The 26364-nt window shown below is 41.9% G+C and overlaps 4 protein-coding genes across 6 annotated transcripts in view; 2 read left to right on the top strand and 2 right to left on the bottom strand.

The window, feature by feature from the left end:
• slc39a11 (solute carrier family 39, member 11) overlaps positions 1–11882 on the bottom strand; it is a 61161-nt gene extending 49279 nt beyond the window's left edge. Inside the window, exon 1 of the mRNA XM_088284663.1 lies at positions 11849–11882. The gene's annotated coding sequence lies outside the window, so the exon portion shown is untranslated. The remainder of the gene's footprint in view (positions 1–11848) is intronic.
• Positions 649–6792, top strand: sstr2a (somatostatin receptor 2a). Its single transcript, XM_088284662.1, has 4 exons — positions 649–968; positions 2158–2625; positions 3834–4159; positions 5094–6792. The coding sequence occupies exons 2-4, from the start codon at positions 2238–2240 to the stop codon at positions 5523–5525; spliced, it is 1146 nt and encodes a 381-aa protein (XP_088140788.1). The 5' UTR covers positions 649–968; positions 2158–2237; the 3' UTR covers positions 5526–6792.
• On the bottom strand, positions 4745–26337 carry usp22 (ubiquitin specific peptidase 22). 3 transcript variants are annotated; one of them, XM_088284659.1, is made up of 16 exons: positions 25867–26337; positions 24099–24231; positions 22684–22797; positions 22295–22396; positions 21341–21507; positions 21107–21254; positions 20224–20326; positions 19802–19960; positions 19553–19679; positions 19390–19481; positions 19199–19261; positions 18617–18766; positions 16406–18532; positions 15143–15980; positions 11849–11941; positions 4745–5333 (listed from the first exon to the last, which is right to left on the bottom strand). In XM_088284659.1, the coding sequence occupies exons 1-13, from the start codon at positions 25984–25986 to the stop codon at positions 18490–18492; spliced, it is 1521 nt and encodes a 506-aa protein (XP_088140785.1). In that variant the 5' UTR covers positions 25987–26337; the 3' UTR covers positions 4745–5333; positions 11849–11941; positions 15143–15980; positions 16406–18489. The 3 variants fall into 3 exon arrangements, with proteins under 3 accessions (XP_088140785.1, XP_088140787.1, XP_088140786.1); XM_088284661.1 differs by lacking the exons at positions 4745–5333; positions 11849–11941 and having other exon boundaries at positions 15701–15980; positions 16406–16565; positions 16665–16798; positions 18359–18532; XM_088284660.1 differs by lacking the exons at positions 4745–5333; positions 11849–11941; positions 15143–15980 and having other exon boundaries at positions 16657–16798; positions 18359–18532.
• tnfrsf13b (TNF receptor superfamily member 13B) lies at positions 14111–16928 on the top strand. The gene is made up of 5 exons (XM_088284669.1): positions 14111–14213; positions 14468–14587; positions 14762–14878; positions 15385–15648; positions 15725–16928. Exons 1-5 carry the CDS (start codon positions 14135–14137, stop codon positions 15937–15939), a joined length of 795 nt encoding a protein of 264 aa, XP_088140795.1. The 5' UTR covers positions 14111–14134; the 3' UTR covers positions 15940–16928.
• Positions 26338–26364: the final 27 nt, after the last annotated feature.

Here is a 26364-nt window from a genome sequence, read left to right as displayed (position 1 = left end):
CCATCCAGAGGAATCAAAAAGTGCTTCATGACGCTTCATTTTACCATCACCACATTTTCCGCATGTCCTTGATGTCACTCATTTTGGACTGCAGATAATATTTCATTTTTTTGCGCACGGAGACCATCTAATCAGTGGGACTGTATCATAAATACTTAAGGAGGAAAAAAATATTTTGGGCGTATAATACTCAATCTCAATAAATTATGTGTATTTAAAGTGTCAAAAATCTTTCTTCGTCAAATATTTCTGCGTCAATATCACCTCTTGCAAAATGGGCACAAGTTTTGATTCTTTTGTGGGTGTGGCTTATATTCAGATGCTCAATAATACAGAAATGCACTTTCAATTCATATGAAAGGGAAACATTCAGTTCATTTGATACGAATGTAAAGTGAGTGACAAGTCTGGTAACAAATTAAACTCGCAAATCAAAGCACCAGTCATTAAATTGGATTCGGTGGAAATCCACTATTATACACGCATGTTCAGTAAAGAAAGCTTTTCTCGTGACAATTTGACCCTGGATCCGATTAGATCAATTTCTTGCTATGGGGAATTGATCTCTCTTTCTCTCTCCCTCCTTCTCTCCCTCTTTCACTATCCCCCCTTTCCCCCCCTCTTTCTCTCAGTCGCAGTCTTGCGCGCACCCTGTCACCGTGACGCACTCGTCGCTTGGATTCTCCACCAACACTTTCCTCACTTAGGTTCATTTCAGCATAACTGTTGGAGGAAAGAAATATCTAGCAGCTGGTAAAAAAAAAAAAAAAAATAGAAAAAAAAAAAAAAGATCCAGCTGCCACGGGAAGGGACGAGGGTAAATAGCGGCTGCGAGAACGACTTGAGCCACGCGTAACAGAAGGAGCAGGTGGATGAATGGATGGAAGGATAGATGGACGCGCTCCATAAAGACACCTTGGCAGTTGCCACGATGGACTTGATACAAGGAGGACATTTTCGATTTAAAAGTAAGTCTTTCGGTGAATACATAAAATGGTCATATATACTCCAAAGTGAGTAAAATTAATATCAAAGCTGAAAAGTCCTTATTGTATTTTCATAAGTATTGAATGTACAGGACGTTATATATTTGGATTATATTTTAGCACTGATCAAGATGTGGCGGTTTCTAGATAATCCCAATTAACACCGATGCTGTAGTAGATAAAACCTCGTGGGTTAAAAATGCATGTAAAAACGTGACGGATTGTGTGACTGTTAATTTAATTATGGAGATGGAATTTCCTGTCTGAGCTCCCAGTGACAGCTCCGTGTCAGCACCCCCCCCAGAGACGGGCAAAGATTGCTTTGGAGATAGACAATATATTCACAATCTAGAAATATTAGAATGAGAACCATCAAAGTGTAACAGGATGTAGATTTTCCTGAAATTGAGATTCTCATTAAAAAAAAAAAATAATTCTGAAATCGTATCTTTTCAGAGCAATCGAGGGGCTAGCAGGAATTTTCCACTAAATGAGTCTGAGAAGAATCTTAATTTCATTAATGGCTGGTGAGATGAGGTTGAGGCAAGGTATGCGAGATCAAGCGCTGGAACATTCTCACATGCTCTTACTTTGCAGCTCGACTTTGACGTCCTCAAAGATATATATTTTTTTTTTTGTCATTTGAATTGTTTTTATTAAAAAAAATAAAATGATGCATCTGGCATTTTTCTTTTTAATTAAAAAAATGCCTCTTTCTATACCATCCAGTGATCTTATTTCCCAAAGGTCGTCTGCCGATTTTATACATGCGACCAAAATTGGGACTTGTCTCTCAACTGGAATGGCAGATCCTCCCACAGTGTCAGAGCTGTTTGTCCCTAAGATCGATTGAATAAACATCTGTCTCCGCTGGCGGCACAACACATTCGTCTCTCGAACCTGCCTGTTTGCATGTATGCACACAACTGCATCCAGCCCAGCTTGAGATGATTTGACCCCCGTTGGGTGGGTTTACGCTTTTGGTTTGACAGCAACAACAGTTGTGGAAATAAAGCATTTGGGATGTGAGTGGTTGGAAATTGCACAAAATGCAAGCTTGCGGGGCGCCACTGCGATTCTGACTTGAGCCCTGACCGTCGTTATAGTCAGTCACTGTTGCCATGGCTCTTACATTATTACCGTCACTCACAATATTCTTGTCTCCTCCCAGATGTATTCCTCCCTTCATGTACCATGTGATGCTCACGCAAACCCATCGGCCACATTTTAGCAAACTTTGACTCAGCAATTATGGCGCTGGATCAATGGTCTTTCCTCTCACCGCCACCAAACATGACAATACCCGAGCCGCTACTATACGACAGCTACCTCCAAGGCAACGAGTCAGACCTGGACCTGAACCTGACAGAGACGAGGGAGCCCCACCAGGACAAGACCAGCTCAGTCGTCATCACCTTCATTTACTTCATGGTGTGCGCGGTGGGCCTCTGCGGCAACGCCCTCGTCATCTACGTCATCCTACGCTACGCCAAAATGAAGACGGTGACCAACATATACATCCTCAACCTGGCCGTGGCGGACGTGCTGTGCATGATGAGCCTGCCGTTCATCGCCTTGCAGCTGGCATTGGTGCACTGGCCTTTTGGCGAAGCGCTGTGCAGAGTGATCATGACCGTGGGTAGGTGGGGAGCCGAGCACGCTTCACGGGGCAGCCATACTTTGTTGGAGCAAATAGGCACTTGGTGGCTCCACAAGAGGCGAATGTTTGAAAAACATAAAAGGAAAAGCTCTGGAGTCCAGTAGTTGAATTGAATAGAATAAAACAAAATAAAATAAAATAAAATAAAATAACTAAATAAATAAAATAAAATAAAATAAAAAATAAATAACTAAATAAATAAAATAAAATAAATAAATATTGTATTATTATATTAGGGCTGTTGAAATGTAAAGAATGGCACAGTTTCCACGGTTACCTCTCAATTTATGACAAATTAATTTTCATCTGTTCTCTATTCTAAATGTACAATCGACTTTTTACAACTTCTTCAGTCTTGTTAATAAACCTAAAAGTGGACAATTCTGTTTACTCCAGACAAATGTCGATTGACGCGCATATAAGTGGTGCGCCGGTGCGCATGAGTACTGGATATTTAACAGTGCGCTCCATTTCGAGTCTGTCATTGCATTTTTTTTGCTCGCTAAGCATATTGCAGCTCAGTCAGTCAGCTTGACTGCGGTCACGACAGCCTCCATTTGAAGTCAACGGCCATGCCGATTGCTTCGGAGGGCCAACTTTAAAATAAAAGCTAAGTAAGGCATTGATACCCATGAACAGGGTTACTTGTTGAGTATTTATTGTGACGGTGATTTCTGAGACTCAGGTATCGACCGATCACGGCTCAGCTGTTTTATGGATTTGGTTATGTGAAGTTGGCTGCAATAATTATTACAATTTAGGTTTTAAATATAGGTCAATACTTCTAAAAGAGTTTATGACATGGCCCTGACAAAATGTTAAACACAACCCGAACAAATAAATAGAAAAGGTAAAAAAGAAATTGGGGAAAAAAAAAAAAAAAAAGCATAGCAACACTGACAAAAGCGCACTTGTATTGTAATATCATATTAGAAACTTATAATACGTCAAATAAATGTATTTCTAGATTTGTGGACAGTTCTGATAACCAAAATAGTGTAATTTTGCAACTGAGGAACTTTCTTGGCAACATCTTTTCTCTGCAAAGTTAAGAAAATTGAGGCCAAATGCTGAATAGTCACACTTCCAAATTCCAACTTCTCATTCTGCTATCCTTAAATTTGCAATGAATTCTCTCCTTCTTTGATTAAAAAGTAATTCCTGCCTCTATCCGTTTCTTCCCCCAGACTCTCTCAATCAGTTCACCAGCATATTTTGCCTCATGGTGATGAGCATCGATCGATACCTGGCCGTGGTTCACCCTATTAAGTCGACAAAATGGCGGAAGCCCCGAGTAGCCAAGTTAATCAACTTGACAGTGTGGGGCGTTTCCCTCTTAGTCATCCTGCCCACGATGATCTTCAGCGGTCTGAACAAGGTCCCCGTATGTGGGATCGTTTGGCCCGAGCCCCAGGATGTCTATTACACCGCTTTCATATTTTACACCTTCTTCATTGGATTCTTCCTGCCCTTGGCTGTCATATGTCTGTGTTACCTGCTCATTATCGTCAAGGTAAGAACTTGCTTACTGCAAATTGGGCTTTGTTTAAGAATTTATAATTGCGGCGGGAATATTATCGAAAATATCGAGCCACCCGGCGTTGTCGGTCAATCACCCCGTTTGCGATTGAGCTGCTTTATTGAACACGTCTGCCGAAGAAAATGCGCATTACATCGGACGATGAGCTAAATTTAGAATTTCATCCTCGAGGAATAAGCATCAAATCGGGCGGTGTGACTTAGAAGTTCTTTCACGCTATTGCCCGTGCTTGTGTGGGGTTTCTCCCGCAAATGTTAGCTGGGATAGGCTCACCGGGATAACCCACAACACGAATGACGACAATAGATCGGATGGTCCTCAACAGCCGGGTCGCGGCCCGGTAGCGGTCCACGGGTCTCTGTGGACCGGTCCACAATCGCCCCACATGGATCACGCAAGTCGCACGTCCGGGAGCATTTTGGGGTGAAACGAGTCCTCGAATTAACGATTAAGGATTTTTTTTTCCTGTCTCGTCACGACGTCGTCAAGGCTGCTGCAAATGCACTCAACGAACATGCCGTCTCCACAATGGCCAACTTTCAAATAAAGCTTTCCAAATAACCTTTCGGCTGGCTTTATCGCAGTTTTAATTGACATGACATCGTTGCCATCAACATCAACACAACAACATCCCAAAATCAAATTCCGTCGCTAATTTAGGAGGCTAACAAACCGCTAGTTAATTACGCCGTCATTGTATGACATGACGCAAATCTCCGGTGTTAGTGGCTACTACCGGCTAGCAGCTAGCTGTTAGCATTAGCAACAAGTGCCAACACCGGTTGCCGGTCCTCAAAATTATGGACTGACGTACGGATGAATTCTTGAATAAATTGCGTCTTATGGTTGACATAGCATGAAGTGCATGCTTTTTTTTCGACAAACTGACGGTTTGCCCGTCCCCCAGGTGAAATCGTCAGGCATGCGAGTGGGTTCGACCAAGCGCAAACGCTCCGAACGGAAGGTGACGCGGATGGTCTCCATCGTGGTGGCCGTGTTCGTCCTCTGCTGGCTGCCCTTCTACATCTTCAACGTCACCTCGGTCACCGGCTCCATCAACCCGACGTCGGCCGTCAAGAGCACCTTCGACTTTGTGGTGGTGCTGGGCTACGCCAACAGCTGCGCCAACCCCATCCTCTACGCCTTCCTGTCGGACAATTTCAAAAAGAGTTTCCAGAAGGTGCTCTGTCTTAAAAAGGTGACGGGGCTGGATGAGATGGATCGCAGTGACAGCAGAGTGGACAGGAGCAGGATGGTCAACAACGCGCTGATCATCAACGCCAACTTGGAGGCGCACAATGCGGCGCTGCTCAATGGAGAGCTGCAGACCAGCATTTGAGGGCAGATCTGCTCATACGACTACTCGGAGCCACGAAGCACTGACGCAATAGCCGGCCGGCCGTCCTTTGGACTCCGGCACATGAAGTAAGTCAAATCTAAACAGTTTCACAACAGAGGCCAGCGAAGGTACATCGACCCGAGCTTACAACCGTTTGTGTGGATGAGCCAACGTGATCTCGTTGACCCCGAACACCGAATAACGCACGCCAAGGCTCTCGACCGACATCACGACATAAGTCGCTGACGTCAGTAACGTCAGTTGGGCACACGTTGGCGAATTGGGATAGAAGGGCTACTTTACTGCTTAATGGTGTGCGAGGAAGAGACAGCCCCATTTTTGATGGGTTTGGAAATAAATGCCATTAGGCGCCGTTTCCATTATGGGGGAGACATGCTGAGGAAGCCGAACATTTTAGTGGACGATGGCCTAGCAAACCTCAAAAGATAAAACTCAAAACAAGAAAAAAAATAATAACGGTAGATGGTAATGATCTGTTACACCAGCCCGGACTTTAGACGATTAGCAGAGAATGACAGCACCAGGCAATTTCCCAATGGCGGACGCTGGCGGCTTGCCGAGGAACGCCTCACGGATCCGCAAACTCTTCAATGGTGGGATGGCGAAAGAAATTGGCAAAGTCGCTTTTGATTCCAAAGCAGCTTGTACTTGTAAATATGATGAAGGTTTTTTTTTTGCCAGCCCGGCGCATGTGCGAACACGGCTCGGGCCAATCAAAAAGGTCAGTCAAATATTTCCCTGTTGTGGCATGTCTGCGGAACCTTTTATGACGTACTTGACATTTTGCTCAAGCCTGCTTCGAACCGTCAGTGTGTACTTTTCTTTTTTTTTTTTTTATGCAGAGCTCACTTTTGAAATGTTAAGACATGACAATGTAAAGGTTCGTCTTTACGGCAATCACTACTATCAGCCTCTCGTTCGGTTTAGCCTTTAGAAAATTCAGATTGAAGCGACGTGTGAACCAATGAGAATGTGTGCCCCATTTTCCGGAGTGGAGATTCATTTTATGTCGAGGCAAAATATTTACCAGCAACCTAATTTGATCGGGCGAGAGATTTCTCGGATATTTCTGGTTGCCTCACACCATCCCCGATGATGCCTGACGGGTTAGATATTAGCATTAGCGCATAGATTATGTTGAGGGTCAAAGTGACCCGGTTGAAAGTCAAAGAAATAAAATTGAGGAAAAAGTTAAAATAGTTTTTGTATGGAGTTATTATTGGAAATAAAAATTGTGGTATACCGATCATGTCCTACCTTGAAATGCTTTAACGGCCGATATTAGTTGATCCCGAAAAAAAATTATTTAAAAGTCTTATAATATTAACCTTAAAAAAAGTTTTGTTTTGAAAAAAAAATATATACACGGGAAGTGCAAGGACTTGAGTTGTACTTCACCGCGTTACAACTCGTAAAAATTAAGGTGCCCCACTGTCATCAGACTTCCTTGACACCAATTATGAATTTCTATTAGCTAGAGTTTTGCCTCTCGCAATACGGCTACTTTATAACATTTTGTCCAAGACATCATTTTTCCTCAAGCACCGATGTAAATGTTTTTTCTAGGCGACTCTTCTGAACCTATAATATTTGAAGATTGCCCATTTTTCCAATTCAAAACAGTCTCAATTTTTTTTTTTATTCTTTTTTTAATTTTTTATTTGCATTGCGAAAAATATATTGAGTCCAAAACGACCTCATGCGCCGACGACTGTCATCTCGCAAAATTGATTTGGACCTTTGCCCAAATGATTTTCTTGGACCTCATCACATCAACTTTGCTTTTTGGAGGAAAAATAAATGAATAAGCCGCTCGATGAAAAACGATTGCTCTTTTGGGCCGTCTCAAGCTGCGTGTGCCGTGACCTCTCGTTTCATGTCAATGAGGATGTTTTCTGAGGCTCTGTTGAAAAAGGGTCATCCTGCCGTGTCGGGTTGACTTTGTCGCAGATTGCTGCTTCAGTCAGGACCCATGTATCGGTGACAAAAAAAAAAAAAAAAGGGTGGGGGGTGGGGGGACAAGCTCGATTTATTTTATGTACTCTACCAGATGTTGCAGTTTTATTTTTCTTACGTCCAATGATGACAAATAATAGTGCAAGCCAGCTAATATTTCAACATCCTCTAAAACTATCCTCCTTTTTAGGAGGCCCTAAAGTTATAAATACAAAACATTTGAATTATTAATGAGTATGTTTGGAACTCAGCGCTTTTGTTTGCACATCATGAGGCTACATTTGGGCTCTAACATCTCGTTTTACACAACGGACCAGAAACTTACGTGATTGCGTAATGTCTGCAAATGACGATGAAATGACCGACGCCCTTCAACGCACCACATCGATGTAAACTCCCCCGCAAGCTTCAACAACAACACAACTGGCCAAACGCTGCGTAGGCAAACAATTTTTCAGTCGAATGCCTTTCTGTATATAAAAGCGTGTTCCTCCAAATCAGACTTTTGTGTGATTCATCATCATTCCCGATTACTTTGAGCGCCCTCTGTAAATCCACCCCCCCCCTCATTTGCTTTGCATGCACGGGAATAATGTAAAGTGATGAACGTCTTGTTGATGGAATTTGAGTGAACCTGAAAGAAATGCACCGAGACTCTCCATGCCGTTGGCTGTTCGGACATAATGTACTAAGTGGGCCGTCGTGATGTTTAATTCACTTTGACAAGACGGTTTGAACCAAAACTAATGTGAATGTAGCGCAATGATATGTCGCATGTAGACACCCAGAGGTTTTTTTTTTGTGCGTGTGCAAAGAAGACCTAAATATCTCTTGAATTGAGGTCATGTCTTGAAAGATTTTTCCATGCATTCAGTTGGACTGACATGGAGCTCTTTTATGCGCTTTTGCACACTTCAACACCATATGTGGAAAGAGCGCTTGTCTAGATGTCTGGCTTTTAATGTAAAGTCGAAAAATATGACGAAGAAGCAAAGGCAACCACGCTATGGTTTTTTTTTTTTTTTAATAAAGCTTATTTGTGAAGGGCTAAAATGTGCAGAGAGGATGCACTGGTCAATATTAAGTTCGTATTGTATTTGAGAAAAAAATAATCTTAAAGCTGGTATGGGAAGGGGTTGCACTTCTCACCATATGGGCTCCAATTTCATAGATCTCGGATGTTTGACAATTTGGCAGGGGGTGTGATCTCTCAGTATGTACAGAGATATGGAAATAGTTGGTTATTAACCGAATGCCTGTCACGGAAAATCTACTAAAAAACAAAAGAAAAGACAAGATGACGGCAATTATTTAAATTTAGAAGCAGAAGGGATGAGTTAATTTTCAGTACGTACATACAAACAGAGATAAAAAGGCAAAATGCGCAAAGACACACGCACACACTACTAAATACTACTACTACTAAATAGCGTGCAAATACTTTGTAAAGTTTGTCAAATTGTTACACTGGTGATACTTGTAAATACATTATTTTGACATGAAAAGCACATTTTTATCATTGCTCTCTGTATTTTGTTCAGATGTTTGCAAAAAGCAAAAATGATTAGCATAAAAGTCATTGGGGTTTCCTTTCTACTTTTGTTGGTCCTTAATAAGTGAAACCAGGCCATATTCTACTGCTGATGACTAAAAAGGGAACGAGGTAGAAAATATTCTCTGAGCCTTGAAAGATCAGTCAGACTCCTTTAAATTGCCTTGCACTCAGTACGTTCTCATTTTTTTTTTTTAAATGACGGCCATTGAAAAAGTTAAACGGACTGAAATCGGCTGTGACCACTCCCACAGCAGCACAGCCCTCCCTCTCCCAGATCCTGCGCTCATCTGCGTAATTACCAACGCGGGGTTTAACCCGCCTCCGATATGGCGCACAATCAGAGAGTAAGAAGATGGGCCACTTGTTGGAAAATATTCATATTTAATTGCAATCATTATCAGTGAATTAAAAATAATCCACTCGAAAATAGTTGCACAATTCCATAACAGTGGACTAGCTAGCACCCCTGCCTGACAGATGAAGCTCGGGGTTTGAATCTCATCTCTTACCTTTGTGCCGCGTTCCAAAACACGCATGCTAAGTTCAATGAGGGCACAAAAATATCCCGACGGTAGAATGTGTGAATGCTCGTTGAACTATATGTATGCTAGCTATGCGATAAGATATGTCATAAACAACCAACATATAAACAGCACATTTCTATCCCTTCTGTTATCTTTCCAGTCTGTCAAACATCCTCAAAAAGGTCAAGAAGTTTTACTTTTATTTACGCTGCAATTGTTTCTCCGTCAATGATTTCCTGTGGCAAAAATTGAAGTCAACAAAAGTGACCGAATGGATCACGTTCAACTTTGGAGACTCCACTTCTCCATGCGGTGTATTTTCTCAATGTGCCTTGTAACTCATCAAGACGTTTAATAAAATCGGTGAACATCAAGCAACGCTCTTTACTCGGTGACATGATGAGCGAAACACTGCCATGTACTCGCCCCCACCCCCCGGATTAAATTGCTTCCGTTTGTGATTTCATGTAAGAATTTGTGACGTAGACTATGAGAAAATGATGAATTGTACGCATGTACGATTAAAACAAACGCCACTTGCTGCTCTCATGGTGTATTTGATTGCCTTTCGGATCATTTGTGTTACATCAGCATACTTGGGATGGATATAATATGAATGAGGCCGGCTGAAAATGTGTGTACTTTCACTCGGAAGTTCTTTCAAATGCATTTGATCGTCATTTATTCATGTCAGGGGCCATGAATAAATAAATAATTTCCTCTTAAGGGATAAACAAATGCTTTTAGATCTCCTTGAAGAAGGAATCTCGACGTGGAACTCAAAACAGCCAGCGATGGATGAACGAATGATTTCAAGTAAGTTAACTGTGACGGAATGAAAGTTTTTTTTTTCCAACATGATTTCACTGTTTCATTTGTGAGGGTACTTTAAAAACAATTGAACTTAATTGCTACAAACATGGACTGTTAGACAAATATGTAAATATAGTGATTAGACGCACCACAGAGCGGACCCAAGTCTGGGTTTCAATGTTGTTCTCAGGAACTGTCAGATGCTCAGGGCATGAACTGTCCTGCCACAACTCTCACTTCTTCTCGCGCACTGAACAAAGTAAACGTCGCAGGATTTCATCGATGACATGTTGATCATTTTACAGCAAAGGAAAATACCATAAAATTTTGTGATACGAGTCCTGGAACTTAACTGATACCTCTTATTTTGTTATCGATTAATATAAGACTACTTTACAGTTACTTATAAAATCACAAATCTTGAATAAAATATTTTTGAAATAAATCTAACTAATGTTTTTCATTTTTTTGCATTTTAACTCGACTCATCTTTATTTAGACGCCATTTTAAAAACAACAGCAGCTGCAATAGTAGCGTCCATAGGCATTGTTTTTTTTTTTAATTGAATTTCTGAAATTAATTAAATATTTAAATTGATGAGAAGTATGAAGAATAAACCATAAACATTTTTTTTTTTTTTTACAAACCATTTCATTAAATAAAGAAATGCCTGATGCCACCGGCCACTATGAGGAACGCGAGATGAATGAAACGATAATATCAAATGTTACATATATTTTGACGCATCCATGCTTAAGATATTCTCGGCCAAGTGCATGACGGCGAGCCAGTTTGACACTTTACATGCACGAGTGGACGCCATTCCTTTTTCTCTCGTGCCGAGTTGCCCCTATGCGCATGCATGACTCACAAGTCTTGTGCCGCCGGGAAAGCGAGCCAACGTTACGGGCTGACGAATGTCGTCCATTGAAGCAGGTGAGCGGACGGAGATGAGATGACACGCTCAAAAATGAACGGGAACTTTTTGCACCACCAAAAAAGAAAAGGAAAGGCTCGATCATGATTTCGGGCCGATCACCGATCAGCGAGGATGAAAAATGAGAAAACCGATTGCGCCAGAAGATGAAGCAATATTCTGACAATTTCCAAACCGCTTGTGTATTTACTCTGCACTCAAAGCTGACAACTAGCAAAAATCCATGCATAATTGATGCCCCCTGGAATACACATTCTTAAAAACAAAAAAACGCTGATAAACATTAAATATGATGTAATGTTTGCATATTGATCCCCTTCTCTGACATTAACTTTAATAAACGCATGAACGTCGTGAATCATTCACATGGCCGGGCTTTTTGCTAAAACTTTGGCTAATGCTAAATAGTATTGCTATGGAGGGTCAACAGCTGTAAACAAGTCCATACTCTTATCAGTCGCAATGTCGATTATCGCAAGACGTCCCCTCACATAAAAAAATAAATAAATAAATTACCTGCTTCTTCCTGATTGACTGGGAACAAATACGCAGACACCCGTGGCAAACGGCAGGCGGAGCAGTGGTGCGCCATCGCGCCTCAGAACCTCCCTGTTTACAATAAAATGGGCACAAAACAGAATTAAACATTGTATCATTTATTCAAACTCCAAAACGTGCAAGTACATTATATATTTTGTCTAACAAAATTGTGCTAGCTTAATGCTAACACATAATGTCAAACTAGCATTGACGTCATATTAATTGGATTTAAAAAAAAAAAAAAAAAAAAACACACAGAAGCAACATACAAACACAAAATGCAACAATACTCACATGCATATATTGTGTTGTCTTCTGTGTTGGCATAATGTCTACAACTTGAGTCAATTTCATCAAAGCCATCTCAGTTATGTCACGTTATTAAAAGTGAAATCTTCCCGAGCCTACAAAATCATTCATTTTCTGATTGTCACTACTTTCAATTAGACCCTTCACTCCAAAGTTAATCATACTTGTCTTTGTGTCGTCGTGACTGCCAGTCATTTTCACAACATAAAAATAGAGACTGCTCTGACCATGAACACTTTATGTCGCCCACATTAGTGCCTCACGGTGTAGTTACATACTGGTTGTTATGGACACGCTCAGACTTAACATATTGATTAATAACCGCGGCTGTGCTGTATTATGCGCTACTGTTAAAAGGATGGAGGAGGATTGTGGCAAGCATGATGAGAAGAACAAATAAGCAAGCTCAAATTTGCCTGCATGCTGGAAAACAGAACCAAAGCAGATGATTGCAAAAAGCTTTGTGGTGCCTGTGTCCAAAAAATGAGCACACAAAAGTCTGTTTGATCCAACACAGATGCCCTTGTGCATGGGGGGAGGGAAAAAAAACGAGATGCCTGGTGATCAAGAGGAGATGCCCAGCGTGTGATTTGGCGGGCTTTGATCTCGCATGCACATACTTGATGGCACGACTTAGGAGACACCTTTCATCCCGTCAAACGCGCCACTTACGAACTACTTGGTGACGTTACCTGCCAATTCTCATCGTATGTGTGCTTTAGCAATCTAATTTGTGGACCGGGTACACAACTATCGCAGTAAAGTGATTGAATTGAAGCAAATAATTGTTTAAACCACCAAAACGTTTTTTTGCCTCTTCTGACGTATGACCACCATTATTAAATCGCTATTATGCATCACGACTACATTGTTCGTGAAACTGCCTTTGTTCACAATATACGATTAAAATAATCAATAAATAAAAAAATAAATAAAATGAGAATAAATAAATAAATCAAGGTAAGCAAGCACACTACCACAACAGATTTACGTTATATTCATAATTGCAGAGCTGCCGAAAACTTAAAATGAACTTAATATGAGAATGTCTCCCCCTGCTGGTGACAATTAGGTACTTTCGCACATTTACACAGTCTGCCAATTTGCTTGCGTTTTTTTGCGTTTTTTTTCCCAGTGTTCGTTTGTACTGTACAGTAAATTCAACAAACTACCTGCAATTTTCCGATTTTCAAAGATGTTTTAAAAAAAAAAGGCAGTCAATGAAAATGTATTCATCCAAATCTTGGTGATATTCTTTATCATGCATCAAAGCCATGCATCTCTTTTTTTTTTAATTAATTTCTTGTGATTTGCACTGCTCTTTGTACAGATTCAGCACATAAGTTAAAATGTTGGTTAAAAATATTTATTAGCAGTAAATGTGCATTTTGATCCTCGGCCTTAAGCACATGGCAAATGATTGTCTTGGTTCACCCATTTATTAATTCAACGACAATTCACACTTTTTTCCAGTCAGTAGTTTGCCATGAAAACCAAAACTAAACTTTTAAGCAGCTTGTCACCGCACACTTTCCGGTCTGTTCTCAACATCTGGGCTACAGTAAGTGAAAATCCTGTTTACACGTCTCTCTATATTCGTCATCATTATGAGTTAATTTTGCAGTCATTTAATTTTGTCATCCTCGACTAGACACGGCCAAGAATAACGTTTACTTCACCCCAAAAAAAAAATATATATATATATATATATATATATATAATATATAATATATATATATATATATATATAAATAATATATATATAATATCTATCTATATATATATATATATATATATATAATATATAAATATAATACTTATATATATAGCATTTTGGGAATACACCTCTCAGAGCTGAGATTTGTACCCGAAACTTTTCGACTCTCGGGCAGAACTTCTTTCTTATTTCACACACTGGGGAAGTCCCAGTCTGCACTGAGAGTCCATACTCAAATGAGCTTCCAGAGTTACATGCAGACCAGTCTCGCCTCCATGTTCAAACAAGAATTTGCCATCAAATTCATCTCTCCAGGTAAGACCAAACGCACGACTAAACCATTGATGCATATACCAACTTGCAACATTTAATTCATATATATATAAAAAAAAATGGCTGAGAAATCAATGTTAGTCTTTCACAGCTGACTGACTAAGTGCTTACTAGAGCGAAGAGAACTGTGCTTGAGAACATTGACATATTTCTCAAGGATATTAATTGAGAAGTTCAGCAATACGCGGAGCTCAACTTTGAGGTTATCGGCCTTCATCTGCGTTTGTCACAATCAGCACCGATGGGAGCCAAATGCCCGGCAGCTCAGCACTGGGACAGTTTGATTAAAAAATGTCTGCATTGCAACATGATGTGTCAACAGCAACTGGTCATCAGCGAGTGCACCAAATATTGCGGTACGTAAATAACGGCTTGAAATGTAAATTGACGCCATTGTTGAAGCTAACAAAACATGAAAAGTGTCCTGGCTGGTCCAGCGACAAAAATCCAACACAAGTTTTTAACTCCGAATCACCTCATGCAAACAAGTGAGCTCTTCTTTTTATTTTTTTTTCATGGGCCTTTGTTAGTGTTGGCCGATTGTAAAGCACTGCCTGGCCACTACTACGACGGGCTTTTGAGGAAATGTATCAAGTGTGCAGATGTTTGTGGTCGACATCCAGCAGAGTGCTTCTTGCACTGCCACAGTGAGTACTGAGTTAACCTTTCATCTTCCAAACTATCAAATCACTCCAATGTGACATATTGTGGGTGCGTGTGCTGTGGATTTTGGCTTGTTTCCAAATCATAAAATAATACCAGTTCTTTATATTCTCATCTATTCTGTTTTTTTTTTCTTTTTTAATGCAATGCTATTTTTCCTTCCCTGTCTTTTCAATGGAGAAAATGGATTTGATATACGGTGCACCGAACCATATTGTGTCAACAACGGCAACTTATTAAAAATTTACCTCATGAAGTGAACCGTTGCTTTCTGTTGGCATCCTCAGCAACGATTTGGCACAGCTGCAAGTACTTCCCGTTGCTCTTCCTTCCAATTTCCACCTTGTTAATACTAATAGTGTACCGCCATCTAGAGGTCAACAGTGGGGTGACACCCAAAATAAACAGCACAAAATCGTTAGAAACTGGACCATAAATAACAAATGGGTAAAATCGAGGGACTGCGTTCACGTTCTTTCTTCTCCGTCAGCTCCACTGATCACTAAAAAGCTCCCTGTTCAAGTGACCTCGCCCCTCCAAAACGCCAGTGGGCTCGCCATACAGACGGCCTTGGAAGATTCCACCGCCCTCCTCTCCGCCTTCCTGGCCCTGTGTCTGGTTCTGCTGCTGTCCAGCTTGTCTCTTGCTTTGGTGGTTTTCCTGAGGAGAAGAAGATCGGAAACAAACCCCAAGCAAGCGGTCATCAAGCAGGGAGATGCCCGGCGAGAACGCCAGCTGGGTTCAAACGCCAAAGGTTAATAATGTGGTGATGATATCAATGACGTTCCTTTTGGGTGGACTGTAATTTATACATTATCTTATATTAACAGATTTCATAGAAGATGATTCCAGCCCCACTGAGACTTGCGTGTGTGCCCACTGCTACCCTGATCCCACAACAGTGGGCGGCAATAATAAAGCGCCTTCCTTAGCACCGATGACGTACGACCGACAAGCTGTGCTGCAAAATCGGCATCCCCTCTGGACACGGAACGCGTCTCATACCTCCACTTTGGAGATCCATGATGAGTCAGCGGTGGGATGACCGAGACTTGGTCACTTTCTGGGTATTTACACTCCGCCAAGCTGCAACAATGGGAACATGGAATATGCGATTATAATTGGGCTGTGTTTATTGTTATGAATTAAAAAAATAATTCCACATTCTATATTATTCACGGAATAACTGCTGTTATGGTGCTCAAATGTTGAAATGAAGATTTTCAGCTTCATTTAGTCAGACCATAGTCAAGTTTAATGGAAAAAAAGTGCTTTGCTGCCATCTTGTGGCATCGCAACGTAATTACACGTTTTTTTTTTTGGTTCAACTGAAGATGGGGGAATAAAACGTCCGTGTCTAGACTTCTTAGGTTCTAATTTCGCTTGATGTCTTGGGGAAATGGTCTTTACGTGCCACACAAAGAGAGGCGAGCCAATAGAAACTGTTCAGAACATGAACACCCACAGAATATGCAACCTCGACATCAACCCTGATCATTCGGCCTACTGACCTATGACAGAGGTCTTCAATCCTGTTCCTCGAGGTTGGCTGGTTTCCATTTCTCCCTAATTCAAACGATCAGCGAGGTCTGCAGAAACTGGAAAACGAGCCTGATCATGTGAATCAGGTGTTGCCGCAGGGAGAGATGGAAAACGGGTAGGACGGCGGACCTGGAGGAACAGGATTGAAGACCCCTGTCATTGGTCAGTAGGCCTGCCAAATAATTAGGACTCGCCAGGATAAAAACTCGGTAAGACAAAGTCAATTACATATGCTGATTATTCTTTTTTTTTTTTTGTTCTTTATTCGAGTGTCTTGCCATCACCGTGTCCCAATCTTTGCAGTCATTTTGTATTCGAGGAATGAACACACACAGGCCAAGACACCATTTCCACTCCCGTAGCTGAATCCAGCAACATAGAAGAACAAAAACAAAAATCAATATGGAGGTTTCACCATTTGTCTCTTACGTACAAACTGTACATTTATATACTTTACATACATCTTCAACATGTAAAAAAAAAAAAAAAGAAGAAAGAAAAATATTCAGCTTGGGCGGCATGCTGAACTCAAGTACTGATTCAGTACACAAACACACACAACATACGCACGCGCACCACACGTGCATACAAACCCCAACACACACAAGACCACTTTTGTTTTTTTTTAAACAACCAGTTATTTTCCCCACACTGTCTTTTTTTTCTTATGACGAACACACACGCATACACACACAAACATGCAGCCAACGATAATACACCGCAGAATCAGCTCGTGATCCTTTGTACATACTGTACTATTCTGAGAATACATCCCATAATGGTTCTTTTTTTTTTTTGTTTTGTTTTTTTGCATTTAACCACAAGCACATACCTTGAACATGAATACACAGTATGTTTCTAAACTGCCCGCAACTTAGGTACTTAAAAAGAAAACTTCACCCCCCCCCCCAAAAAAAAAACAAAAACAGCTAATCTACCTTAACACTAAGCTGCCACTAGCAGCATTTTCAGTTGGGTGTCGTTAGCTCTTTTTCTTTTGCGTATATAAAACAACACAGCACAATGAAACACGGACGGACGACGTGAGAGTGAATGCCAAAAAAAAAAATTGTAAACGAATTCTTTTAGAATTACAGTATTTATATAAAAATATAATATTTACTGAGTAACATCCGCCCCTGCGACAGTTGGAAGCAGCAATGGAGGCGGAAACATCCGGCGCACTCGAAAAGGGGGGCGGGGTTTCGGTGTGGCGAGCGCAACCGAAGCTTCCGATGTCGTTGACCGACAACAAACTCACAAGAAGTGACAACTGCGTCATGTTTATCGTACAACTTGTAAGGAGATGTTTCGCTTTGTGATTTTCGTCTTCTTCTGCAGTGCAGTGGAAAAAAAAAATGCATAACAAGACTTACAATATTTGGTCATTTTGAGACGGTGTGTGTATAGGCTACTATGTGACACGTGGTGTGCTTGTGAATTATAATGACTTTGCTTTGATTAAAATGTAATAATAATAATAATAATAATAATAATAAAGAAGCAGCTTGTCGCAGCAAGTATTTATCACAAGGGGTGGGGAAAGCTTTTTTGATTTTTAAAGAGGACTTACTCATACTATGGAATAATCAACGTACACAAATTCCAGAACCGCTCAAAAGCGAGCAGTTTGTGACAAGTGGATATTTCCGTGCGTTTGAGGTCATTATTTGTCCTTTTTAGTATTCCGATCGAAGAGTTGTTTTGTTTTTTTTTTTCTCATCTGGGAAAATTGCATTACAATTGCATAGCAGCCCAGAGCACACAGACAATTGATTCCCCACCCGCTGCTCAAGAACGGCATTTGTGATCAAGTCAACAAAATCCCCCGCATAATTTAGGGTTTAAAAACAAAACTGTTTTCGCTTCCGTCGGTCCGAAAATAAGAAAGCCGGGCAGGAGCCTAACGTGATGATGGCTACCAGTCAGCTCCGACCTCCACGTGCAGAATGGCTCGGCGGATTCTTGTTGTGTGCGTCCTGAATTCCAGTGGAAATGTTTTGCGAGTTGCAGTAGTGCGTCAGGGCTCGTATGTTTTGTGATGAAGGATGCGCTATTCGTACTCCAGGAACTGTTTATGGTAAAACAAAAGGTACCTGGAAAAGAAAAACAAGACACAATGACTGGTGGGTCGCGGAAAAAAAACAAACGAAAAAAAAAAAAACTCAATGATGTCTCACCCTTCACTGTCCAGTACGGCCTCGATGCTGGCCTTGGTAATGATGGCGTCATCACACTTGAACCACTGGTCCTTGTGCTGCCTGATGAAGGTAGTGTAGTGGCCGCTCTCTAGTGTCCCCTGGTGGTTAACTACAGCAAAAAGGCTGTATCTGATGGAGACGAAGCGGGGGAATCGTCACATCAGCAGCTTTGAAATTTATAGTTAATAAGCAATATGGGGATCTGTCACCGAAATCCTCGCCCAATATTTTTATTAGAATGTGGAAACCATTAAATAAAATAAGTGTCCGATCGGGTAAATACTACTGATGGTAAAATGAGGCTTCGCGAAGCACTTTTTTTCCTCTAGATGGAAGACTTGGTTTAAGGATGCAGAGAAAATTTAGATTGCACTTGAGTTTATCTTTAAACAATGATTTATTGTATTGTATTTAAACCAACAGCGCCATCTAGAGGAGAAAAAAATCTATCAGTGCTCCATGGAGCTTCATTTTAGCATGATTAGTAAATTACGTCTAGAATTGAGTATTCATATTGGAGACATTTGCAGATTGCCGCAAATAATCCACGGATGATCTTACTTGTTGTCGTTGTTGAAGGGCTCCACGGTTTGCTGGTACTGGCCGTTCATCCTGCTCTCTTTACTGAAAGGCACAACGGGACATTATTCTTATTCGGGGCATTTGTTGCCAATCTGAATGCACAAGGAGTTGGCAGACATCTGTGAAGGTGGACAATTTGGCGCGCCATAAACATTTTGAACACTTCCCACCTGGAGGCCATAAAAGGCGTCATGTCCAGCTCCAAAGGGAACGAGACGTACGTCGTAATCTTCCTCCGCAATTTGGCCGAATGCTCAAATCGCTGCAAACGCAAACATAACATAAAGAAAACGCAGAGCCGTCGGAGACCACGCTGAAAAAGACGACGCCTACTTTGAGGTGAAAGCAGGCCACGATGGGTAACTTCTTCATGGTCAGCTGCTTGGTGGACTCCTGGTAACTATGGCAACCGCTGCACTTGATCTTTGCGCTGCTGCCCAGGTGCTCCGGTCGGGTGAACCTGAACGGAGAAATGTGACGTTATGTGAATGTAATTTACATGGAACGATAAAAAAAATAAAATAAAATAAAAATTTAAATTAAAAAAAAATCACAAAAAAAAAATCTGAAAACTCCGGCTACCTCCGAAGGCAGTCAGTCAGTGTTGTGGCTCCAGTGGCGTGACTCTCTCCGTTTAGTGTTGAGCCATCTCCGCCAGGACTTAGCGGCCAGAAGGGAGTGGAGGAGCCCGGCAGATCCAGACTGATGTCCCAGAACGGGTCGATGGTGGTTGAGACACCGCTGGGAGGAGGACGGAGACACATAATGGTCTACGGTATATACAATGACAAGAGTTGCGGGTTTGTCTCAAGCTTCGGTGGACGTTTGCATTCTAGGAACATCCCTACAACGCTTCTTACCACCAGATGGCGCTACAGATAAATTATACAGTGTTTTCCTGTCTGTTGCTTGCTGCTGGAGCACACCGTCACGTGTGATGATGTACAATATGCGATTGAGGGGATACTACACACACACACACACACACACCCACACACACTTACTGGCAGACTTGGCAGGTGACATCAGACTGCAGGCCCCCTGTGAAGATTTGGTCAATGATGCAGTTACAATGGTTTGGGTTGTTGGCTTTTTTCCCATTGTCATCTGTATGAACACACACACGCACACACACACACAGGCGGTTTATAAAGTGGACACACACAAAGAACACGAGGCATATAAACTGTCACACAGATTCTCCACCAGTTTCACATTGGTCCACCGTCTTTCCTCTCATGTTTGTTCCGCATCCGCTTCTTTTTTTCCCCACTATTGTCATTTCGATTTTTTTCCCTGGGTTTTATCATCCGTCATGCTTTTGTTTGGAAACCTTTTGTTTGATTTGAACTGCTGCCGACAGCAGGAGCGGACCACAATTTAAATCCTCTTTTTACATACACGGTATTGTTTTATGATTTACAGGGCACCAGACAATTTTTTTTGTGTTTTTGGGGCCAGAATGCACAGTGGCCCGCAATTTGACATTTTTGGGGCACACACTATAATAATTCGATTTTACATTTCCATTCATTTTCACTGTATTAACAGAGAAAGTGCGGAGTCTGAGTTTGTCTGCAATAAAACATATTTTTAAAAAGAAATCTGCAAATTTACAGGTTGCTTGTGTGAGAGTAAATTTTACTTGCACTGTCTCAAATTCTAGGGGCAAAATGTCACCATTTAGGGGCTCACAATGAAAATTTGTGAGATATGTCTCAAGTTTGGTTGTCACATTTGGCTGCTTAATACAATACAATCAAATTTTATTCATAGAGCATATTTGACAATGTAACGAAGCGCTTTCCATATGGTCTAACATAAATAAGCGGGAAATTAGCACAGTAATTAAAAGACATGAATTATTGCTCCAAGAATGAGCCTGACCTTTGCAGTGCCTGTGTAGGACGTCCAGTGCGGCGATGAGGAACTCGTGAGCGTCCTGCTGCTCGTAGCCAGCCAGGTGACGTGCGTGAGTCCACACCAGGTGGAGCAGACGGAACGGGATGTGCGGTGAACGATGGCCTGAGTAGAACTAGCGTACAAGCATTGTTAGCAATTCCAAATCCTTTCTTAGCTACGATACATTAAAAAAAAAAAAAATACAAAATTAAAAAGTACCTCCTGGAAAAGTTGCGACATCTCACACACTAAGCAGGAGTTGCTCTGCATTTCACATTTGTGTCGGTCGGACAGGAAGAAGTCGCGCAGCAGCGGCGTGTGTGTTAGCGCCTGGACGATGCAGTTCATGAAGCACGTGTTGCCAAGGTTGATCAGACCGCGGAGACCTGCACACGGAACGAGAGACGATGACATGTCGCATAACGATCCGCGCAAAGATCGCCGCTGTCGTTTGTTCGTTAACCACTGTACAATTAAACTAAAATACAGTAAAAGGAATCAGCTTTTTTATAGACGCCTTTTTATATTAACATCTTCGTAAATCACTTTTTGCATTTGGGTCTGCTTTGATGAAAGCATGTTTGACGTTTTTTTTTTTTTTTTTTGGTCTGAATTGAATTTAGTTTGAAAACGGCTCCCACTCAGCTGACTCAAGACTCAGCTTTTTCAAACTCCAAACGATACACGAGCCCAAGAACTGGAAACGTGGGGTTAAACGGCGCGCAGGCTCGACAGACCTACTTCCCGATTCTTGACTGAAGCTCTCGTGCTCCCCTCACCCAAAGACGTTGCTCGAGGGGGGTTAGGGGTGGGGGGGGCTTGTTGGATTTGCTCATTTGCCGGAGTCACAGTGGATTCGCTGCTTGTTAGCCTCAGGCTGCTATTTCTGGCTGCCGCCTGCCCTTTCATTCTGTGCCGTTCTAATCTAGACAGGAAGATTTCGCTTTTTTGTTTTCTGCTGCGAGGAAGTATGACAGATACCCCCCTACCCAAAAAAAAAAAAAGAACATTAATAGCATTTATCTGTTCTCACTGCACAATTTTCACATCAGCGCAAATGCAGATTCGCTAAACGCGGCGTGATTAGCAATTCATTTGAAAATAAAAACAAGTGAAAAAGTGGGTCGCAAGCGTACGCGCTTCACGTGGACGTTTTCAGAGCGGCTTGCTAACCAATTGTACAGTTGGAGGTGATTCTCCTCCTCTTGGGGTTGTGGCGGAGAAGCTCCAGTTCCCTCTTGGTCGGCTCCCATGACAAGTACTTCTCACCTACGCCTGCAAACACCAATTCCAGTTTGTGAACATACATTGAAAAATACAAAAAAAAAAAAAGCTTCTAAAAATGAAGTACAATAAATCTGCTATACTGATGTCCTTTTTTTAAAATTCTCAATAGGGTTGCCGTCTGGGGATGGTGGCCACACGAAAACATCGACAGTCATTTTTCGTTTACATGGAATCTAAACAAAAGCTGATTTCACCACTCTGAGCTTAACATTTCATGTGAAGTGATCTTTTCACCCACGGCTGAGTGAAAATGTGAGTTCAAAATGCTTTCAGACCTTGCATTTTCCAGGCTTTCCTTTGTTCCTCTTTGGCAATCTGTTCCATGTCTTTGTCGTAAATGTAGTCTTGGCACATGAAGCAGTAAATCCCCCCATAGAGCAAGTCAATAGCTGCAAAGTCAAGACAAGGAGAGGGTGGGAAGAAGAAGCCAAATAAAAACTAAAAATAAAACAAAGAATGCACAAGGGAGAGCTTTTATTAAAATGCAGGGTTGCTCTCACAGTTTATCTATTTTGTTTGTCAGAGGCTAATGGAGGGCTGTGAGTCAGCGCGAGCCGCTAGGTGATTCATCTCTTGTCTTTTCCCGACTCGGGCCACGTTGCTATGGCGCCGCAATGCCAAGTAGAACCTTATCGGCTGACATATCTGCTATCTGTTCACGCCATCCAGTAATGGCGGAGGTGGCGCCCGGGCGAGGCGGCGGGAGCAAGGAGGAGTCGAAAGGTGAGGAGCGTGCTAAAGGAGGAGGCGTCTCGCCTCTTTCTCTCCGACTTTCGCGAATGCCGAGCAGAACCTTGCGCTTCCATTCACCGCCTTGCAGCTACCTGTTTGCCGTCGCCATGACAACCTGGCCTTCAGCTTCCTTTGGCTGATGGTGTAATCCTCTGCAAGTAAATAGTCATAACCTAATAAGATTGTCTTGACAGTGACGCTGATGATTGACGCTATGAATTGAACTGAGGGAAAACGACAGAACACGACGACGTGGAGAACGTGAGAACAGTGAGGCAGAGGCGCGAAGAGGAGGAGGAGGGGGGGGGGCTTTTGTTAAAAGGGGGCGAATTTCAAAGGGTTTGTTAAAGATGACTTAATTACCTCCTCAACAATCTATGAAGATCTGTCCTCCTCCCATTTTCTCTTCTCTGTCATACTATTTTTTTTTTTTTTTTTTGCGGCAGCTAACCTAATTAGGCACACAATTACACTTGCCCAATTACAAACCTATGGGGGGGAAACGCAAACACACCAGAAGGGGTGTTTTCCTGAGCCAAAAGTACAAGGGGGAAAAAAAAAAAAGAAGGGAAGCTTCCAAATGATTCTGAACATCTGCAAAAGTGTGCTTTGTCATGCACACCCGAGTTGTCTCTGCTGCGGCACCCGGACATCCCCCCACTCCCCCAACACTGCAGTGTGATGCTCTTAACTTACAGCTGCAAGAGCCTAATTCCGTTATGTCGAGAGTAAAAAAAAAAAAAAAAAAAAAAAAAAGGAGAGCCACCAGGCGTACAGCTGCGATAACAAAATGCAGGCAAACACGGTGACGTTTGACATTGCCAACCTAAAGAATGAAATTCCATTCAGGAACAGGAGGGCATAATAGGCAACTGGCAATTATTGACAATTACTACCAAAATGACTAAATGCAAGCTGGAGAAGACAGATGCTGCGTTTGAGCGTGTGCACGCCGTACCTAGGTTATGTCGTTTGCTCTTGGCGTGCTCATGGATGTGTTTTTTGGCAAAGCAGGCGAAGAAGACGCAGTAAAGGCAGGAGTGGAGTCTGCTGAGGTGAGCGCCGCACATGTGGCAGATGCACGACTTGGCCTGAAAAAAAGAAGAGAGTGGGGTGGGGGCGGGGGGGGGCAGAGACAGGGGTGCAAACAACAGATACACGGTGTGATTAGTTAAGTGCTAGTTAAAAGCACGCTCTCGAAGAGGCGGCTTGATTAACACTAATGCACTGGCTTGTGCGATTGCTGTAATTATACAGAAAACAAATTCGGACAGAGTAATGACTAAAGCGAAGCTCTCCTCACGTTCGGGTGACGTTGGGTCTGTTGGCCAACCTCAAGAGAATGAAGAGCACAATTCTGCTTACATTTAACTAGCTTAAAAACTTGAATCTTTTTTTTATTTTTTATAAATGAATTAATTAGTATTTGAGGTCTAACTTCATTGAATAGTACATGAATGGATTATAGCGTCACCTAATTAGTTTAAATGATAAATATAATCAGACACAATTGTATTGATCTGCATCACAGCATGATTTTACTGTATTTAATTTCTAATAAAATATTTGGGCGTTGTCCTTTTAGGAAATTTGAAATATGAAGGGTAGGAACCAACCGATATGGATTTTTTTTTTTTTTTTTTTAGGCACGATTCTGATATTTCGCAGCATCAAATTCTGTGAATTTATTTTGCAGTCCCATAATGCTTACAACAATAAAGATATAAATTACAATTTGAATATTTGACAGTTTTAGATCACTTTGTCCTTCAGTATTTTTTTAACTTTACAACAAGGGGAAAAAAATCAGCAGTTTAATGAATATATATTTTTTGCTGATTTGGGTGAGTCATAATCTTTATCTTTTGTGGTAACGTGTTTAAAAAAATAACAATGGGATGGTTTTAAACATGCTAATATCAGCTGATTAATCAGCAATGCCACCTCAATAACACATCACCCAATGAAACAAATACAGTAGTAGTGTCTTGTTTTTCCAAAAAATGATGTCTGTTGGCCTTCATGTCTGCAGGAGACACAAGCAACACTGGAGTGCCAAGCGAGTCTGCTCTGTGGGTGGGGTGGCGGCACAAGTAAAGAAATGGGCAATTATGGGATGAGGGAGACCTAGAAAAATATTTACCCTGCTTATTTTAGCATGCATGCCTGTTTCCTACTTTCCTTCTGATCTCAGCCTGATAAGCAGCCAGGGATGCTGTTTGCACTCCAGCACCTTGGATGTGGCACGCATGCAAACTCAGACATGGATTGGCTGCAAGAAGTGAATGGGAACAAATCTACATGTGAGGCACAGGCGCGAAAAATGGGTTAACAAGAGAATGATCGATGATTGCAATGGAGAGATGTGGTTAAGATTTAGGTTGTAGTCGCATGGGTGATTCATTGGTTTATTTAAAGCCTGTGAATGGCCAGAAACGCGAGGGAAGATGTGCTGTTGCGGTGAACGGGTGGCTTGAAGGTGCAGCGTTGATGCAAAGAGATGTCGGACACGTTTGACCATTTTATTGTAATGTTTTATGGAAGGTTCTGTTGACATTCTGCCACTGGTGTATCGAGCGTTTATTTTTATTTTTTATTTTCTTGGAAGGGGTTACAGCCCACAAACACGCACACGCGCGCGACCTTTCACATTCACATTTACTCGAACACACACGCGCATCTCTTCCGTTTAAGTGAGCCCACTACGTTTCCCAGTCTCTTGTTACCTTGCGTTTCCTGGTCTCGGCCGAACCGCTCCATACGAAACACTGATAAATAGCCCTCAGGTTCTGCTTCCAGTTGTCCACTTTGAAGCAGTTGACATGGGGGCAGCCCGCGGGACTCATGATAATCACAGCATCAGGCTCGGTTGTCCACCGGGCGAGGAAACCTGTTCAAAAGCCTCAAGCCAGTCCAAAGCCCGGACTGACTGGTTAGCTTGCCAGGTTCGTTATCCACCAATCGCCGCGTTATAGCTAACCGGACATGTTCTGGTTGGAGTTACGGCGACACGCTCAGAACAGCGCCAATTATTTCGGTATTCCTGTTTCGGAAGCAGCATATTACCTGTCAATTCGAACCCATTGTGGTGCCATGAATGCAGCTTAATCACATTCGCTTAATTACATGTTAGCATGCTGGCTAAAGTTGGTTAGCGTTGGAATTTCAACAGTAGCTTACACGGTGAGTGTGGAACGACCCCGTTCATAAGGGCGGACCAATCA

Source organism: Idiotropiscis lumnitzeri, chromosome 20 (genome assembly GCF_059441095.1).
Source record: "Idiotropiscis lumnitzeri isolate Australia: NSW breed Sydney's pygmy pipehorse chromosome 20, RoL_Ilum_1.0, whole genome shotgun sequence".
Classification (NCBI taxonomy): Eukaryota; Metazoa; Chordata; class Actinopteri; order Syngnathiformes; family Syngnathidae; genus Idiotropiscis; species Idiotropiscis lumnitzeri.
This window is presented reverse-complemented; position numbering and strand designations above follow the sequence as displayed.

Bases quoted from the DNA above. Each gene is read 5' to 3' on its own strand.
- usp22 (XM_088284659.1), bottom strand. From the start codon at position 25,986: ATGAGTCCCGCGGGCTGCCCCCATGTCAACTGCTTCAAAGTGGACAAC. The intron at 24,232-25,866 runs GTAACAAGAGAC...TCTTTTTTTCAG, and splicing joins CCGAGACCAGGAAACGCAAG to GCCAAGTCGTGCATCTGCCA. The intron at 19,482-19,552 runs GTAGGCGTCGTC...TTGCGTTTGCAG, and splicing joins TGGCCTGCTTTCACCTCAAA to CGATTTGAGCATTCGGCCAA.
- sstr2a (XM_088284662.1), top strand. From the start codon at position 2,238: ATGGCGCTGGATCAATGGTCTTTCCTCTCACCGCCACCAAACATGACA. The intron at 2,626-3,833 runs GTAGGTGGGGAG...TTCTTCCCCCAG, and splicing joins CAGAGTGATCATGACCGTGG to ACTCTCTCAATCAGTTCACC. The intron at 4,160-5,093 runs GTAAGAACTTGC...CCCGTCCCCCAG, and splicing joins ACCTGCTCATTATCGTCAAG to GTGAAATCGTCAGGCATGCG.
- tnfrsf13b (XM_088284669.1), top strand. From the start codon at position 14,135: ATGAGCTTCCAGAGTTACATGCAGACCAGTCTCGCCTCCATGTTCAAA. The intron at 14,214-14,467 runs GTAAGACCAAAC...TGTCACAATCAG, and splicing joins CATCAAATTCATCTCTCCAG to CACCGATGGGAGCCAAATGC. The intron at 14,879-15,384 runs GTGAGTACTGAG...CTTCTCCGTCAG, and splicing joins GTGCTTCTTGCACTGCCACA to CTCCACTGATCACTAAAAAG.